The sequence below is a fragment of the Cherax quadricarinatus genome, chromosome 56 (genome assembly GCF_038502225.1).
Source record: "Cherax quadricarinatus isolate ZL_2023a chromosome 56, ASM3850222v1, whole genome shotgun sequence".
Classification (NCBI taxonomy): Eukaryota; Metazoa; Arthropoda; class Malacostraca; order Decapoda; family Parastacidae; genus Cherax; species Cherax quadricarinatus.
The window spans coordinates 10,752,578-10,773,713 of NC_091347.1; the positions used below are offsets into that span (position 1 = coordinate 10,752,578).

Genomic DNA, 21,136 nt, shown 5'->3' on the forward strand with positions numbered 1-21,136 from the left:
CGACTTAGCTTCAAGCCTCAAAAACAGGTGTCTGCATGATAGCGATTACTATCATAAAATGATATATGATAAGGGCTGCTAACATTACGGGAGATATGAGGATTCCTAACATCACTAGGAGTACTAACATTACTAATGGCCTGGTGGCAAAAGCTCTCTCGTCACACGGTGAGGTCAGAGTTCGATTTCCGGCGAGGGTAGAAACACTGGGTGTATTTCCTTGCACAGGTTATCTATGTTCATCCATCAGTAAAATGGGAACCTAGGTGTTAGTCCACTGGCGTGGGTCGCATCCTGGGACAAAAACTGACCCAAGTTACCTAAATTGTTCAGCATAACAAGTGGCTTTCTATATAGTAGTATGTCATTGATGTCAGCTACGCCTGTATACCTTGTACATGTACTTGTAATAATAGATATTTTCACCACCATATGAATGATAAGGATTATCTTCACAGGATGAAAGATAAAGATTGATATCATGAAAGAATGAATGATAATGACTGCCTACGTCACCGGTGGTATAATAAGGCAACTAAGAAGGACATAAAGAAAAATAACTAGATAAGTCAAATCTTTATTAAAGACTTCGTATTGATAGGTCCCAGCTAGGTGTCTGTCTTCACTTTTTTTTCCATTTGTGTTAATTACGATCCTTATTTATATATTAATTTCTATACAAAAGAAATCATACTGTATTCGTTTAACATTACTGTATAATTTGTGGAAAATTAACTTTACCTGGATGTAACTCAAAAGATACATACCAGTAAATGGTAACACAGATAATTAATTTTTCTCAAAGTTACAGAGACAAGTAGGAATTTTAGGATACCTAGGTCACAAAAAATGTCCCCCTTTGATACCTACTACTGTCATATCCACAAGTCACTCTTGACCTATATTAATTTCAAATGAAATGTACATTACCAGGAATTATGGAAAACATTAATGTAAATATGTGGACTGTATGTTAAAATTAATAAATGATTACATATACACATTCATGTAACAGAAGGAGAATTTATCTTAATACCACTCACCAATTACTCTGGAGATTACTGTGCGTCATGTACAGAACCCCCTGCCTAAAATATGGAGAAAATACTGGCCAGAATTTCAACATAAATATATATACATGACTTAGCTGGGGTAATATCCTGTTTCCATCTAATTACGGAGTCCTGTCCAGTCACCTGATTCCTCATGTTATGCAGGATTGCAATTCCAACAATTTTGGCTCCTATTTGAGAGGTTTTAAGCCCAATATAACCTCTAGAGCGACGAAAATTTATGCACATTTCATTAGCATGCCTTCACCACATTCAAAAACAATGGAGTCCCCTCCCCAGCAGCGCTCACCCATCGCTGGCTCTTTATTTATTTACAAATTAATTTTTATTACCTACAATATAGGTCATCAATTTACATATAAAATACTGTATTTCTGGGAAATATATACAGTATTTTCCACACTGCGACCGAGTGGAGTTCGTTGCTAAATGACTCAAATTGCTCATTTGGCAATGGTGGAGGACCTGGGTGCATATAGGATCTGGCATCCACACAGCGACATATAACACAAGATTTAATCACCCTTTTTACACTTTGCTGTCCTTGTGGAATCCAGAAAGTTTCCCTAATACAATTTAAGGTATCTTGTACCCCACAATGCATTACATTATAATGGGCATTCAAAACAATTAAATTTGTTAGATGATGAGTTTTGGGCAGTAAGATAGGGTGTCTGGCATAATCACCCAATTCAGCATTTTGTAACCTACCTCTGCACCTAATTGCATTGTTCTCTAAATACAGCCCCAATTTCTCTATTATGGAACCTTTCACAATTTTTCTTTCCGTCATCAATTTAATCTTATTTCCACAGATTTCTTCTTGCACCCTCTGTATCCAATATTCAAGAGGATGTGAAAACTTATATGAGATATTCATCTTGTTTAGAAATTTAAACACCAACTTAGTTACACTGATTAGTTTGAGTAAAGAAGAATACCTATATATATCAATGGCTAAGGACAAACTATTGGAGTGGTGGTCACAGTAATTTCAACAGGAGCAATATACGCTTTTTGTTCAGGCCAATTAGCTTTATTAACCAACCAGCTCGGTCCTTTAAACCATGATACAGTATTTACAAATTTAGCATAAGGTAAACCTCAAGACAAGAAATCAGCTGGATTCTCCTCCCCAGGTATATGATTAAATGTTAACATATGCTGATTAATATCTGATTAATTTCAGCGGCTCTGTTTTGTACGTACACAATTTTACTGTTTCCATTACGAATCCATTGTAAGGATACCTCATTATCAGACCAAATTACAGTGTCGCTAATATTTATCTCCTGCAACTTATTTCTTATATAATTAGCTAATTTGACACCTACATAAATGGCTGTTAATTCCAACTGAGGTAAGGTACGTGATTTAATTGGAGACATTTTAGCCTTAGACATAACAAAAAAAAACCACTATTACATTGAAGGTAAGCAACTACTCCATACACCAATTTTGAAGCATCACAAAAAATGTGGAGTATATTTTTCCTATCTGGATTGGCCACCAGGCGTGGGAACTCCAACATTGGAATTTTTTCATAATCACCAATTAATTCATCTCACCTGTTCATGAATTCCTCAGGCAGAGTTTCATCCCAAGCACATTTAAGCTTCCATGCTTCTTGTATTAACAATTTCCCTCTTATAGTAAGGGGTGACACTAAGCCTAGTGGATCAAAACATTTGGAAACTTCAGCAAGCAAAACTCTCTTAGTTAATTTATTGGGCATACTGTAATTTTAAGGTTTTAAGATTAACAAATCTCTCTCAGTATCCCAAGTTAATCCCAATACATTACTACATTTTGGTACTTCATCTCCAGGGTAATCTTTACTTATTTTGTTCTTTAATTTGGACGAATTACTATTCCATTCCCTCAGAGCCATATTTGCACTTTGCATTATTTTATTAGCCTCTCCATAAGTCATTAACAGTTCCTCTTCAGTTGACGTCACACCCAGGAAATTGTCCACATAAAATTGTTTGCTCATTACTTTACTCAATGGACTTTCCATACGTTTAAGGTGTGCATTTATCGTCGCTTGAAGTAGGAATGGACTGGATGTAGCACTAAATAATATGCTCCTAAAGCAAAAGGTTTTCAGAGGGCTAAGTGGGTCACTAGGATTCTCAGGCCATAAGAAGCGGGTACAATACCGGTCAGCCTCTTGTAAACCCACTCTTAGGAAAGCTTTACTTAAGTCAGCTGTAAAAGCATAATTCTTCACCCTGAAATTTAATAAGATATCTCCTAATTTTTCCATCAACGACGGACCTGTCATCAAACAGTCATTTAAACTAGGTACATTTTTGTTACTCTTGGCACTACAATTAAACACAATCCTCCGAGGAGTGGTCTTAGAATCCTTCTCCACTCCGTGATGTGGCAAATAGTGACCATAAATTTTGGCTTGCTCAGGAGGTACCTCTTCTATAAATTTATTAATTAATTGTTCAGTAATTATATCATTATAGGCAGTCAACAATTTTGGTGTCTTATTCAGTTCGCGGAGCTGACCCTTTAACTGTCCATATGCCATTCTGTAATTAGTGGGCAATTCTGGATGGCTCAGTTTCCACGGAAGTCGTACCCAGTATTGTCCAGATTCAAATTTTACATCTCTCAGGTACTGTTCCTGAGTAAAAGAATCGTCTGGACTTTCTTCATTTACATTTATTCCAATGCTGTCTAATTCCCACAATTTATGCACTGGCTCAACACCATCCTCTATGGAAGAATTATACTGGGGTACGATTTCATGGTATTCGTAGTTTCCTCTAGTCATGAATTATTATTACGAGGAATCCTACCATACATTACATGACCTCCTGCAGTCTTCAAAAAGGTGACACCACATTTCTTTACCATACCCTTTACAAAGGAGGCATAATAGTCACTACCAATCAAAATGTTTATTGGGCCTACAGAATCATCATTTACACCAGAAGGTGCTAAATTCACATTATGTGAAAGTCTTTCTGTAGCTTTACTAAGCTCTACTGTAGATATTTTCTCAACAATTACTGCATTAACACGTTTTTTCTCATTGCCCAACCTGACAGTTACATAAATAGTGTCATACAATTGAGCCCTTTTATCTGAGAAAAAACAGATAATTTTATAGTTGTAGGATCTCCCATCTGTACTTTCATCCCATCAAGACATTTACGTTTTATGAAAGTACGCTGTGATCCCTGGTCTAGTAATGCCTGGAGTTTACCTGGAGAGAGTTCCGGGGGTCAACGCCCCCGCGGCCCGGTCTGTTACCAGGCCTCCTGGTGGATCAGAGCCTGATCAACCAGGCTATTGCTGCTGGCTGCACGCAAACCAACGTACGAGCCACAGCCCGGCTGGTCAGGAACCGACTTTAGGTGCTTGTACATTTTTTGATTTATGCCTTTTATCATCAATTTTTACCTGTAACACAGGTAAGGCTTCTTCAGCAAAACCATCATTAACATTAGCAGCATTTTTTACATTAGCTACTGTTGTGTCAGGATTGTCAACATTATCATTATTATCAACATTATCATATAGACTTTTACACATGACTATATGGTGTCTTCCTTTGTGACATTGATAACAGTTCTTTAATTTGGCATGACAATCCTTTACATTGTGATTACCTAAACACCTGATACATCTGTCAAGTTCTTCCAATCTTTCAAGTTTATCATTCCATGAATTGTATGCATTGCAATTCTTAGAAAAATGAGTACCCTTGCAGAAAAGGCAATCTCTCTTTTCTTTGACTGGTTTCTTATTATCTGGGCTACTCTTAGGAGGGTACTTATTCTTCTTGTGGAGAATCATTATTTCTGATTCCTGCTACTTGATATGTACCTATGCAACTCTTTTTAGGAAATGAATTTTGATTATTAACATTGGGATAATTTTTCCCTTTGTGAAACTTGACAGATACCTCAGAGTTATTATGTGTTGCATCTTTAAAATGAGTTGGTTGGCTGGTCTGCAACTGAACAATTAATTCTTGTAGACCTAGTTTTATTTCCTCCAGACCAAAATAACTCTTGTGATACTTGTTTGAGAACCATTCATGGGTTGCTTGTCCAGTGCAAAGACTGCTGTAAACCTTTGTAAGTGTGATCTGGAGTTTTTAAATTAACAATGATAGTCACTAGATCCAACCTTTGTTCTATATTACCATAAGTGACCTTCAGCAAGTCAACTGCTTCCTTGTAAGTGTCATCTACATTGGGAAAGGCTTGTATGAGTATGTGAGTATCTCCTATCTGTCCTTTGAGGTAAAATAATTTAGTTACACAGGCTAGGTCACTCCTGTCATGCACAGCTGCTTTAAAAATAGACCAAAACTCCTCCCAATTTTCTCCAGGATTAGATACAGGTAAACATAATTCTGGAAGTTTTGGCTAAGACATCTCATTTGTTGGAATAGATTGATTAACTGTCTGGTTTACACCTTTTAATTTATTCAAAGCCTGACTTTTACAAGAATCTTTTCTTCTAATTCATAATACTGGTTAATCATAAGATTTATTTCTGTCTCATCTCCACAATTTACTAACAAATCTCCTTCATATTTTTTATAATATAATTTGTATGAATCATATCTATTCCCTAAAGCATCTAAATACAATTTTAAATCATCAGTATTCACAGTTTCTTGATTCATTAATTCCAAACATCTACTGTATGCCTTCGTTACATGACTCTTTCTAGCCTGCAATGATAATTTTTTTGCTCTAAATTCCATGTGTTTGTCATCTACATTAATTTCCTCATTTTCACCCATGATGCAATGTATTAAATTTAACTTAATTAATAACACTGATTATGTACTTAATTATGCACTTTATAAAGGTAAATATTACAATTTACCTTGAATAAATCCTAACTACTTGAGCTTAGCAATTACATGTAAGGAAATTATAATATAAACTTTAAATATACATTAATAATTTTAGCTACACTTGAGCTTAGCAAGTACACATGTATGGAAATTATAATATAAAATTTTAAATGCATTAATATGAATCCTAGCTACACCTGAGCTTAGCAATTACTCATGTAAAGAAATTATAATTATATTTTTTTTTATCACACTGGCCGATTCCCACCAAGGCAGGGTGGCCCGAAAAAGAAAAACTTTCACCATCATTCACTCCATCACTGTCTTGCCAGTTTTTAAACTGCAACATTAACACCCCTCCTTCAGAGTGCAGGCACTGTACTTCCCATCTCCAGGACTCAAGTCCGGCCTGCCGGTTTCCCTGAACCCCTTCATAAATGTTACTTTGCTCACACTCAACAGCACGTCAAGTATTAAAAACCATTTGTTTCCATTCACTCCTATCAAACACGCTCACGCATGCCTGCTGGAAGTCCAAGCCCCTCGCACACAAAACCTCCTTTACCCCCTCCCTCCAACCTTTCCTAGGCCGACCCATACCTCGCCTTCCTTCCACTACAGACTGATATACTCTTGAAGTCACTCTGTTTCGCTTCATTCTCTCTACATGTCCGAACCCCCTCAACAACCCTTCCTCAACCCTCTGGACAACAGTTTTGGTAATCCCGCACCTCCTCCTAACTTCCAAACTACGAATTCTCTGCATTATATTCACACCACACATTGCCCTCAGACATGACATCTCCACTGCCTCCAGCCTTCTCCTCGCTACAACATTCATCATCCATGCTTCACACCCATATAAGAGCGTTGGTAAAACTATACTCTCATACATTCCCCTCTTTGCCTCCAAGGACAAAGTTCTTTGTCTCCACAGACTCCTAAGTGCACCACTCACCTTTTCCCCTCATCATTTCTATGATTCACCTCATCTTTCATAGACCCATCCGCTGACACGTCCACTCCCAAATATCTGAATACATTCACCTCATCCATACTCTCTCCCTCCAATCTGATATCCAATCTTTCATCACCTAATCTTTTTATCCTCATAACCTTACTCTTTCCTGTATTCATTTTTAATTTTCTTCTTTTGCACACCCTACCAAATTCATCCACCAATCTATGCAACTTCTCTTCAGAATCTCCCAAGAGCACAGTGTCATCAGCAAAGAGCAGCTGTGACAACTCCCACTTTATGTGTGATTCTTTATCTTTTAACTCCACGCCTCTTGCCAAGACACTCGCATTTATTTCTCTTACAACCCCATCTATAAATATATTAAACAACCACGGTGACATCACACATCCTTGTCTAAGGCCTACTTTTACTGGGAAATAATTTCCCTCTTTCCTACATACTCTAACTTGAGCCTCACTATCCTCGTAAAAACTCTTCACTGCTTTCAGTAACCTACCTCCTACACCATGCACCTGCAACATCTGCCACATTGCCTCCCTATCCACCCTGTCATACGCCTTTTCCAAATCCATAAATGCCACAAAGACCTCTTTAGCCTTATCTAAATACTGTTCACTTATATGTTTCACTGTAAACACCTGGTCCACACACCCCCTACCTTTCCTAAAGCCTCCTTGTTCATCTGCTATCCTATTCACGTCTTACTCTAAATTCTTTCAATAATAACTCTACCATACACTTTACCAGGTATACTCAACAGACTTATCCCCCTATAATTTTTGCACTCTCTTTTGTCCCCTTTGCCTTTATACAAAGGAACTATGCATGCTCTCTGCCAATCCCTAGGTGCCTTACCCTCTTCCATACATTTATTAAATATTTGCACCAACCACTCCAAAACTACATCCCCACCTGCTTTTAACATTTCTATCTTTATCCCATCAATCCCGGCTGCCTTACCTCCTTTCATTTTACCTACTGCCTCACGAACTTCCCCCACACTCACAACTGGCTCTTCCTCACTCCTACAAGATGTTATTCCTCCTTGCCCTATACACGAAATCACAGCTTCCCTATCTTCATCAACATTTAACAATTCCTCAAAATATTCCCTCCATCTTCCCAATACCTCTAACTCTCCATTTAATAACTCTCCTCTCCTATTTTTAGTGACAAATCCATTTGTTCTCTATCTAGGCTTCCTTAACTTGTTAATCTCACTCCAAAACTTTTTCTTATTTTCAACAAAATTTGTTGATAACATCTCACCCACTCTCTCATTTGCTCTCTTTTTACATTGCTTCACCACTCTCTTAACCTCTCTCTTTTTCTCCATATACTCTTCCCTCCTTGCATCACTTCTACTTTGTAAAAACTTCTCATATGCTAACTTTTTCTCCCTTACTACTCTCTTTACATCATCATTCCACCAATCGCTCCTCTTCCCTCCCGCACCCACTTTCCTGTAACCACAAACTTCTGCTGAACACACTAACACTACATTTTTAAACCTACCCCATACCTCTTCGACCCCATTGCCTATGCTCTCATTAGCCCATCTATCCTCCAATAGCTGTTTATATCTTACCCTAACTGCCTCCTCTTTTAGTTTATAAACCTTCACCTCTTTCTTCCCTGATGCTTTTATTCTCCTTGTATGCCATCTACCTTTTACTCTCAGTGTAGCTACAACTAGAAAGTGATCTGATATATCTGTGGTCCCTCTATAAACATGTACATCCTGAAGTCTACTCAACAGTCTTTCATCTACCAATACATAATCCAACAAACTACTGTCATTTCGCCCTACATCATATCTTGTATACTTATTTATCCTCTTTTTCTTAAAATATGTATTACCTATAACTAAACCCCTTTCTACACAAAGTTCAATCAAAGGGCTCCCATTATCATTTACACCTGGCACCCCAAACTTACCTACCACACCCTCTCTAAAAGTTTCTCCTACTTTAGCATTCAGGTCCCCTACCACAATTACTCTCTCACTTGGTTCAAAGGCTCCTATACATTCACTTAACATCTCCCAAAATCTCTCTCTCTCCTCTACATTCCTCTCTTCTCCAGGTGCATACACGCTGATTATGACCCACTTTTCGCATCCAACCTTTACTTTAATCCACATAATTCTTGAATTTACACATTCATATTTTCTTTTCTCCTTCCATAACTGATCCTTCAACATTACTGCTACCCCTTCCTTTGCTCTAACTCTCTCAGATACTCCAGATTTAATCCCATTTATTTCCCCCCACCGAAATTCCCCTACCACCTTCAGCTTTGTTTCGCTTAGGGCCAGGACATCCAACTTCTTTTCATTCATAACATCAGCAATCATCTGTTTCTGGTCATCCGCACTACATCCACGCACATTCAAGCATCCCAGTTTTATAAAGTTTTTCTTCTTCTCTTTTTTAGTAAATGTCTACAGGAGAAGGGGTTACTAGCCCATTGCTCCCGGCATTTTAGTCGCCTCATACGACACGCATGGCTTACGGAGGAAAGATTCTTTTCCACTTCCCCATGGACAATAGAAGAAATAAAAAAGAACAAGAGCTATTTAGAAAAGGGAGAAAAACCTAGATGTATGTATATATATATATGCATGTGTGTGTCTGTGAAGTGTGACCAAAGTGTAAGTAGGAGTAGCAAGATATCCCTGTTATCTAGCGTGTTTATGAGACAGAAAAAGAAACCAGCAATCCTACCATCATGCAAAATAGTTTTTATAATATAATATAATATAAATTTTAAATACACATTAATATACATCTTAACCAGACTTGACTTATCCTTGCCAGACTTGGCTTAGCAAATTTAGTATTGTAATAATTATAATCCACTACACATTAACTAAATTTGTGGACCTAACGTCCACCTCCTGTCATTTCACATATAATTATTAAGTAATTAATTCACTAATTAATGACTTCACTAATTACATCCAGTTTGATCAAGGACCAACGGGCAACTAATGTGGAAAATTAAATTTACCTGGATGTAACTCACAAGATACATACCAGTAAATGGTAACACAGATAATTAATTTTTATCATAGTTACAGAGACAAGTAGGAATTTTAGGATACCTAGGTCACAAAAAATGTCCCCCTTCGATACCTAGTACTGTCATATCCACAAGTCACTCTTGACCTATATTAATTTCAAATGAAATATACATTACCAGGAATTATGGTAAACATTAATATAAATACGTGGACTGTACATTAAAATTAATAAATGATTACATATACACATTCATGTAACAGAAGGAGAATTTATCTTAATACCACTCACCAATTACTCTGGAGATTACTGTGCGTCATGTACAGAACCCCCTGCCTAAAATATGGAGAAAATACTGGCCAGAATTTCAACATAAATATATATATACATGACTTAGCTGGGGTAATATCCTGTTTCCATCTAATTACGGAGTCCTGTCCAGTCACCTGATTCCTCATGTTATGCAGGATTGCAATTCCAACAATTTTGGCTCCTATTTGAGAGGTTTTAAGCCCAATATAACCTCTAGAGCGACGAAAATTTATGCACATTTCATTAGCATGCCTTCACCACATTCAAAAACAATGGAGTCCCCTCCCCAGCAGCGCTCACCCATCTCTGGCTCTTTATTTATTTACAAATTAGTTTTTATTACCTACAATATAGGCCATCAATTTACATATAAAATACTGTATTTCCGGAAAATATATACAGTATTTTCCACATAAGTAACGAAAGTTAGTATTGTCCACACAGGTGGTCATGATATGCTTTGTTTACAGCACTATCAGTATATGACACAATGGTACTACCATGTCTAATATAATAAGAATCAACTGTTTTACAATGGTAACGGGTGTGTCATTTGTCTTACTACTGGGAGACTGCAAGAGTATTTTCCATTACTGAGCTCTGTGTCTCATGCTGCTCGTCCCTGCGAGGCTTCCTCTTGCTGATCTGTAATAAGTAAGTTTATTCAGGTATACACAAATACAGTTACATGGATTATCATAAATAGCAGCATAAGATAAGATTTCGTTCGGATTTTTAACCCCGGAGGGTTAGCCACCCAGGATAACCCAAGAAAGTCAGTACGTCATCGAGGACTGTCTAACTTGTTTCCATTGGGGTCCTTAATCTTGTCGCCCAGGATGCGACCCACACCAGTCGACTAACACCCAGGTACCTATTTGCTGCTAGGTGAACAGGACAACAGGTGTAAGGAAACGTGTCGAAATGTTTCCACCTGCCGGGAATCGAACCCGGGCCCTCCGTGTGTGAAGCGGGAGCTTTAGTCACCGGGCAAATGTGTAGAAAACCTAGGATAACCCAAAAAAAGTCAGAGTGACTAATTTCCATTGGGGTGGCAAAAACAACAGCTGAGGTCAGTTCAGGACATCATACCCTAACATAAAAATATTTCCACAAACATGATCTATTTTCGTTATATGTTAAGGTGTCTCCGACAGTAACTCAATTATAAAGTAGGAAGATATTGTGATTTTTGTGACAAATATTACTATGGAGTCAAAACTGTGTTTATCACCTATCAACAACATTGGTCATTAATTAAGGCTGCAAATAAAGAATTCACCAATAGACAAATTACTTTAATCTCTGCAATGAAGATTATATTTTGTATAACCAACGATTTGCTTGTTACATTTCTCTCAGCCTTTTGAAAATAAATGGAATGGTTAAAATCTCTCACGTGAATAAACAAAGCATTATACTCTTGCTATGTTCTAATGCCGTATTTATGTTGTTGTAATCTAATTTCAAGACTTTCTCCAGTTTGGTCAAAATATGTAATTCTCATTTAGCATTTTCAGTAAATTATATAAATAATCTCTTATACTGTAAAGTTTAATATGTCAAGAATTATATGCAATAGTATGACAAAATCTCGTGAAAATCACCAAATTGTGTTTTCCTGACGAATTCTATTGTCTCCGAAAAAAAGGGTTTTCAATAATATATGACAGTGCACCATATACTTTGTTAGATGTTTGGCTAATTGGATCTAGAGCCTTACGACTACACTTGACTACATGTGACCTGTTCATAACCAGTTAAGATTATTTAATATTCATGAACAAGGGATTTACAATAATCTCTCATGAGAAATGTACATCTCTGTGAGTATATATCCAAGTATTTCGTACTCTCAATGATATATATATACAATATACATCAATCTAAGAAAAGTCTCAGTAGATGACTGTTTACGAATAAGCAGAAAAAAGAGAAGGGAACTCACATCATACGTGTGGCAGGTTCAGTGCTGAATCATTCATCATCAGAGGTTACAAAAAATGATGATTTTACAAACAGCATCACTCACTACCAACTGTGACATTACAGTACTGTCTTACTCCACACTCCCAGAAGCTTTCTTGGCGTAATGAACTAGGGTGTCGAGAGTTTAGCTAGCTTCCTAGGACGGTGGCTAGACGACTTGGGTCACTCGCAGTATGCTATTATATATATATATATATATATATATATATATATATATATATATATATATATATATATATATATATATATATATAAATATAAATATATATATATATATATATATATATATATATATATATATATATATATATATATATATATATATATGCAAAACAACCACTCTGAAAGAATAGAGAAATTCCAAGCGCTTTCGTGACTACTCACATTATCATAGTTCCTTGATAATGTGAGTAGTCACGAAAGCGCTTGGAATTTCTCTATTCTTTCAGAGTGATTGTTTTGCATATTTTGAAATCACCTGTTTACTGAAGCTGTGTGTAGTCTGTGGTCAGTCAAACAAACGGGCTTCCACATGGATAAATTGTCATTTTTGTGGAAATTGGTGTCACGCTCCTTGTGCAGATATCCCAGAACTAGCTACAAGCAGTATTAAAACAGAGAAGTGTTTTTGGGTATGCCCAAATGAGGAAAATCTGTGGACTAAAATCACAAGGGTATTAAAAGAGGATAACATCAAAGCTGCTTTCATAGAAAACCTGGAAGCTTTCTACAACAGATGGGAACATAAAAAGTCTGGGCTGAATGGTACTGCCCTTGATACTGGCCATGTAGTCACAAACTGTAAGGCTGGAGGTGATGTCCTGGTAGTCAGTAAATGTGGGGCTGATAGTGCTGTCCTGGGAGACAGTAATGGTGAAGCTGGAGGTGCTGTCCTGGGAGACAGAAATGGTGAAGCTGGAGATACTGTCCTGGGAGACAGTAATGGTGAAGCTGGAGATTTTGTCCAGGTAGTCGGGAATTATACGCAGGAAGGAATACATATAAATGACCTCACAGAGGACAGGAGCCATAGTAGGGAAACAAGTGTAGTCAAAGATAAGATAAAACCAATATTGCAAACTAGAAATACCGCAGGAAATAGCAAACAAGAGGACTCCAATAGCAATAGTGAGGATAAATTACCAAAAACAACTGGTGGGAGCTCCATTGTTGGTGCTAGGGAGGATAGGAATAAGACAGGGAAACATGCACCAACAGGGAATACAGTCACAGAAACCCAAGGCAAACGGAAACCAAGCCTGTGCACATACTATGCACTTGGTATCTGCTGGCATGGGAAATCTGGAAAAACAGATGGGACATGCAACTATGACCACCCTAGAAAATGTCATGCCCATATGACAACAGGAAAATGCAAACTCCCTTCCTGTAAGCTTTTTCACCCTGAAATGTGTACCTCTTCAGTACAGGAAAGACTGTGCTATAACTTAAATTGCCAGGCATACCATCTAAAGGGGACAAAAAGATACAAAACATCCAGGCCATGGGAAAACCTGGGTAGCCACAGCCACTCAAGAGGGAGAGGTTTTTTAGTGCCAGGAAGGAAAAAAAACTGGCAGGAAATGGCAGAAATCGTACACCAAATCCAGTCATTCCTGGAGTGGAACCACAGTCGATGGCCTCCACTCCAAACCAACAGATACAGATACTAATGCCGGAAAAAAAATCCCCCCCCAGTACCAACAATACCACCAGTCCGATAACATTCTTCTTTGCAAATATACAGGGTCTAAAGCCAGCAACAAACAACAAAATACCTTTCATCCGTGGACTGCTTGCAGAGGCAAAGGCAATGTTCGCGGCTTTCACTGAGACCCACATAAAGGATCACTTGGACAACGAAATATGGATCCCAGGTTACAACCTATACAGATGTGACAGAGTGAACAGGCAAAAGGGGGGGGGGGGTTGGCCTGTACATTGCAGAGTCACTTGTTTGCACAGAACTGCTTAATGCCTCAAATGACGTAGTGGAAGTTTTAGCAGTAAAGGTCGAGAACCAAAACCTAGTCATTGTGGTAGTCTACAAGCCTCCGGATGCAACATCCCAGCAATTCCAAGAACAGCTGTTAAAAATTGACCACTGTCTGGAAAATCTTCCAGCTCCTGCACCCAACATCTTGCTCCTGGGGGATTTCAACTTAAGGCACCTAAAATGGAGGAATATAGCAAATAATATTGTTGCAGTAATAACACCAGGAGGCAGCTCTGATGAAAACTCACACTCACACGAGCTTTTAAATCTCTGCACAAAATTCAATTTAAACCAGCAAATAATAGAGCCTACTAGACTGGAGAATACACTAGACCTCATCTTCACTAACAATGATGATCTGATAAGAAATGTCACCATATCAAAAACAATATACTCAGATCACAACATAATTGAGGTTCAGACATGTATGCGTGGAGCCCCAGACCGACAAAATGAGACTAGTCACGAGGGAGCATTCACCAAATTCAACTTCAATAACAAAAACATAAAGTGGGACCAAGTAAACCAAGTCCTAACCGATATAAGCTGGGAAGATATACTAAGCAACACAGACCCAAACTTATGCCTAGAACAGATTAACTCGGTGGCACTCGATGTATGCACAAGGCTTATTCCTCTAAGAAAAAGGAGGAGTAGATGTAAAATAGAAAGAGACAGGCGCTCCCTTTACAGGCGACGGAAAAGAATAACAGAGCGGCTAAAAGAGGTCAATATATCTGAAATGCGCAGGGAGACACTGGTCAGAGAAATAGCAAGCATCGAACTTAAGCTAAAAGAATCCTTTAGGAGTCAGGAATCGCGGGAAGAACTAAAAGCCATAAATGAAATCGAAAGAAACCCAAAGTATTTCTTCTCCTATGCCAAATCAAAATCGAGAACAACGTCCAGTATTGGGCCCCTACTTAAACAAGATGGGTCCTACACAGATGATAGCAAGGAAATGAGTGAGCTACTCAAGTCCCAATATGACTCAGTTTTTAGCAAGCCGCTAACCAGACTGAGAGTCGAAGATCAAAATGAATTTTTTATGAGAGAGCCACAAAATTTGATTAACACAAGCCTATCCGATGTTATCCTGACGCCAAATGACTTCGAACAGGCGATAAATGACATGCCCATGCACTCTGCCCCAGGGCCAGACTCATGGAACTCTGTGTTCATCAAGAACTGCAAGAAGCCCCTATCACGAGCCTTTTCCATCCTATGGAGAGGGAGCATGGACACGGGGGTCGTCCCTCAGTTACTAAAAACAACAGACATAGCCCCACTCCACAAAGGGGGCAGTAAAGCAACAGCAAAAAACTACAGACCAATAGCACTAACATCCCATATCATAAAAATCTTTGAAAGGGTCCTAAGAAGCAAGATCACCACCCATCTAGAAACCCATCAGTTACACAACCCAGGGCAACATGGGTTTAGAACAGGTCGCTCCTGTCTGTCTCAACTACTGGATCACTACGACAAGGTCCTAAATGCACTAGAAGACAAAAAGAATGCAGATGTAATATATACAGACTTTGCAAAAGCCTTCGACAAGTGTGACCATGGCGTAATAGCGCACAAAATGCGCGCTAAAGGAATAACAGGAAAAGTCGGTCGATGGATCTATAATTTCCTCACTAACAGAACACAGAGAGTAGTCGTCAACAGAGTAAAGTCCGAGGCAGCTACGGTGAAAAGCTCTGTTCCACAAGGCACAGTAATAGCTCCCATCTTGTTCCTCATCCTCATATCCGACATAGACAAGGATGTCAGCCACAGCACCGTGTCTTCCTTTGCAGATGACACCCGAATCTGCATGACAGTGTCTTCCATTGCAGACACTGCAAGGCTCCAGGCGGACATCAACCAAATCTTTCAGTGGGCTGCAGAAAACAATATGAAGTTCAACGATGAGAAATTTCAATTACTCAGATATGGTAAACATGAGGAAATTAAATCTTCATCAGAGTACAAAACAAATTCTGGCCACAAAATAGAGCGAAACACCAACGTCAAAGACCTGGGAGTGATTATGTCGGAGGATCTCAACTTCAAGGACCATAACATTGTATCAATCGCATCTGCTAGAAAAATGACAGGATGGATAATGAGAACCTTCAAAACTAGGGAGGCCAAGCCCATGATGACACTCTTCAGGTCACTTGTTCTATCAAGGCTGGAATATTGCTGCACTCTAACAGCACCTTTCAAGGCAGGTGAAATTGCCGACCTAGAAAATGTACAGAGAACTTTCACGGCGCGCATAACGGAGATAAAACACCTCAATTACTGGGAGCGCTTGAGGTTTCTAAACCTGTATTCCCTGGAACGCAGGAGGGAGAGATACATGATTATATACACCTGGAAAATCCTAGAGGGACTAGTACCGAACTTGCACACGAAAATCACTCACTACGAAAGCAAAAGACTTGGCAGACGATGCACCATCCCCCCAATGAAAAGCAGGGGTGTCACTAGCACGTTAAGAGACCATACAATAAGTGTCAGGGGCCCGAGACTGTTCAACTGCCTCCCAGCACACATAAGGGGGATTACCAACAGACCCCTGGCAGTCTTCAAGCTGGCACTGGACAAGCACCTAAAGTCAGTTCCTGATCAGCCGGGCTGTGGCTCGTACGTTGGTTTGCGTGCAGCCAGCAGCAACAGCCTGGTTGATCAGGCGCTGATCCACCAGGAGGCCTGGTCACAGACCGGGCCGCGGGGGCGTTGACCCCCGAAACTCTCTCCAGGTAAACTCCAGGTAATATATATATAATATATATATATATATATATATATATATATATATATATATATATATACATATATAATATACATACACACACACACATACACACACACACACACACACACACACACACACACCCCTCTCGGCTTCCTTCTATTTTCTTTCTAGTTCTTATTCTTGTTTATTTCCTCTTATCTCCATGGGGAAGTAGAACAGAATTCTTCCTCCGTAAGTCATGCGTGTTGTAAGAGGCAACTAAAATGCCGGGAGCAAGGGGCTAGTAACCCCTTCTCCTGTATAGATTACTAAATTTGAAAAGAGAAACTTTTTTCTTTTTGGGCCACCCTGCCTCGGTGGGATACGGCCGATTCGTTGATATATATATATATATATATATATATATATATATATATATATATATATATATATATATATATATATATATATATATATATATATATATATTATATATTTAAACAAGTCGGCCGTCTCCCACCGAGGCAGGGTGACCCAAAAAGAAAGAAAATACCCGAAAAGAAAATGCTTTCATCATTCAACACTTTCACCTCACTCACACATAATCACTGTTTTTGCAGCGGTGCTCAGAACACAACAGTTTAGAAGCATATACGTATAAAGATACACAACATATCCCTCCAAACTGCCAATATCCTGAAACCCTGCCCCAGAGTGCAGGCACTGTACTTCCCATTTCCAGGACTCAAGTCCGGCTATATAAAAATAACGGGGTTCCCTGATTCCCTTCACTAAATATTACCCTGCTCACACTCCAACAGATCGTCAGGTCCCAAATACCATTCGTCTCCATTCACTCCTATCGAACAGGCTCACGCAGGCCTGCTGAAAGTCCAAGCCCCTCACCCACAAAACCTCCATTACTCCTTCCTTGCAACCTTTTCGAGGACGACCCCTACCCCGCCTTCCTTCCCCTACAGATTTAAATGCTCTCTATATCATTCTACTTTGATCCATTCTCTCTAAATGACCAAACCACCTTAACAACCCCTCTTCAGCCCTCTGACTAATACTTTTATTAACTCCACACCTTCTCCTAATTTATACACTCCGAATTTTCTGCATAATATTTACACCACACATTGCCCTCTGACAGGACATCTCCACTGCCTCCAACCGCCTCCTCGTTGCAGCATTCACAACCCAAGCTTCACACCCATGTATGAGTGTTGGTACTACTATGCTTTCATACATTCCCTTCTTTGCCTCCATAGATAACATTTTTTGCTTCCACATATACCTCAATGCACCACTAACCTTTTTTCCCTCATCAATTCTATGATTAACCTCATCCTTCATAAATCCATCCGCCGACACGTCAACTCCCAAATATCTGAAAACATCACTTCTTCCATACTCCTCCTCCCCAATTTGATATCCAATTTTTCTTTATCTAAATCATTTGATACCCTCATCACCTTACTCTTTTCTAATTCACTTTCAACTTTCTACCTTTACACACACTCCCAAACTCATCCAATAACCTTTGCAATTTTTCTTTAGAATCTCCCATAAGCACAGTATCATCAGCAAAAAGCAACTGTGTCAATTCCCATTTTGTATTTGATTCCCCATAATTTAATCTCACCCCTCTCCCGAACACCCTAACATTTACTTCTTTTACAACCCCATCTATAAATATATTAAACAATCATGGTGACATTACACATCCCTGTCTAAGACTTACTTTTACCGGTAAGTAGTCTCCATCTCTTCTACACACCCTAACCTGAGCCTCACTATCCTCATAAAAACTCTTTACAGCATTTAGTAACTTACCACCTATTCCATATATTTGCAACATCTGCCACATTGCTCCCCTATCCACTCTATCATATGCCTTTTCTAAATCCATAAATGCAATAAAAACTTCCCTACCTTTATTTAAATACTGTTCACATATATGCTTCAATGTATACACTTGATCTACACATCCCCTACCCACTCTGAAACCTCCTTGCTCATCCGCAACCCTACATTCTGTCTTACCTCTAATTCTTTCAATAATAACCCTACCGTACACTTTTCCTGGTATACTCAGTAAACTTATTCCTCTATAATTTTTACAATCTCTCTTGTCCCCCTTCCCTTTATATAAAGGGACTATACATGCTCTCCGCCAATCTCTAGGTACCTTCCCCTCTTTCATACATTAAACAAAAATACCAACCACTCCAACACTATATCCCCCCCTGCTTTTAACATTTCTGTCATGATCCCTTCAGTTCCAGCTGCTTTACTCCCTTTCATTCTATGCAATGCCTCACGCACCTCCCCCACACTCACATCCTGTTCTTCTTCACTCCTAAAAGATGGTATACCTCCCTGGCGCCAGTGCATGAAATTACCGCCTCCCTTTCTTCGTCGACATTTAAAAGTTCCTCAAAATATTCTCGCCATCTACCCAAAACCTCCCTCTCCCCATCTATATGAAAAAGATGATAAATACAAGATATGATATAATATAGCACGTAATGTAAGCAGTAAGATTATGTACTGATGGATAAAAGTTTGATGGGTAGGATTCAGGATGTATATGTTTATAGAAGGGCAACGGATATATCAGATCATTAACTACTTGTAGCTACAGTTAGAGTAAGAGGTAGATGGGACAAAAGGAAAATGGCAGCAGTAAGAGAGAGGTGAAAGTTTATTAACTAAGGGAGGAAGTAAGTTATAAGATATAAGCAACTATTGACAGAAAGGTGGGCTAGTGCAAGGATGGGTAGTGAGGGGGGGTTGAAGAGGGTTGGAATAGTTTTAAAAATGCAGTGTTAGAATCTGGGGCAGAAGTTTGTGGTTATAGGAGGGTGGGGGCAGGAGGAAAGAGGAGTGATTAGTGGAATGAGGTAAAGGATGCTATAAAAGAGAAAAAGGTAGCTTATGAGATTTTTTACAAAGCAGTGATATAAGAAGGGCAGAGTATATGGAAAAACAAAGGTGAAGAGAATGCAAAAGCAGAGCAAATGATAAGAGTGGGGGAGGCACTGTCAAGAAATTTTGCTGTAAACAAGAAATTTTTTTGGAGTGAGATAAACAAGTTAAGAAAGCCTAGGAAGAGTGGTGGGATTAAATTATGTGGAATCAAATACAAAAGGAGAGCTGAGACAGTTACTTATTACTGATTATACTGTGCTTTGGAGGATTCTAAAGAAAAGTTGCAAAGGTTAGTGGACGAGTTTGGGAGGTTGTGTAAAATCGAAAGTGAACATAGATAAAAGTAAGGTGATGAGGATATCAAACTATTTAGATAAAGAAAAAATGGATATCACATTGGAGGGAGGGAGTATGGAAGAAGTGAATGTTTTCAGATATTTGAGAGTTGATGTGTCAGTGGATGAGTTTATGAAGGATGAGGTAAGCCATAAAATTGATGAAGGAAAAAAGGTGAGTGGTGCGTTGAGGAAACTCTGGAGACAAAAAATTTTTTTATCCATGGAGGCATATAAGGGAATGTACGAGAGTACAGTGGTACCAACACTCTAATATGGGTGTGAAGCTTGGGTTGTAAATGCTGCAGCGAGGAGGCGGTTGGAGGCAGTGGAGATATGCTGTCTAAGGCCAATGTGTGGTGTAAATATTATGCATAAAATTCGGAGTGTGGAAATTAGGAGGAGGTGTGGAGTTACTTGAAAACGAAATACAATCGAGTTTGATCCTAAAATAGGAGAAACAGGATAAATATCTTTGATCAAGAGCTCCTCAACAGCATTCTGGCTGTGGAAACATAAACACATATGCAGTTTAATGTGATCCTTTATTGACAACGTTTCGCCCACACAGTGGGCTTTTTCAAGTCACAAACAGATCTACCTGGGGTGGAAGGTACGGGAGTATTTATAGGCAGGTTCAGAATGTTGAGGTCAGGTGGAGAATGCTGCATCTGATGATCCACTGGGTGGGGTTATAGAGTCTTGGGTAGCTTGGCAGGGGTATTGGACAAGTTGTGAGTAGACCTTTCGCAGTGTTCTATGTTCTTATGTGGGATAGCGATGAAGAAGTTTCTTGGCAAGTGGTTCAGCTATGTTACAGAAGCCATTGTTCTGGTTGAAATTGTTGGTTATAGAGATAAGCGATGATTCCAGGATTCTTCGGTATTGACTGTTGTCTTCTGTGGCGATAAGTCTTGACTT

General features: G+C 38.9%; 1 protein-coding gene across 5 annotated transcripts in view; it reads right to left on the minus strand.

Annotated features, from left to right (window-relative positions):
* Positions 1–564: 564 nt before the first annotated feature.
* LOC128700667 (adhesion G protein-coupled receptor L4) overlaps positions 565–21,136 on the minus strand; it is a 361,845-nt gene continuing 341,273 nt past the window's right edge. For all 5 annotated transcript variants that reach the window (XM_070097077.1, XM_070097076.1, XM_070097073.1 and 2 more), the window contains one exon: positions 565–10,872. In XM_070097077.1, the coding sequence (XP_069953178.1) occupies positions 10,789–10,872 (84 nt within the window). In that variant the 3' untranslated portion in view covers positions 565–10,788. The remainder of the gene's footprint in view (positions 10,873–21,136) is intronic.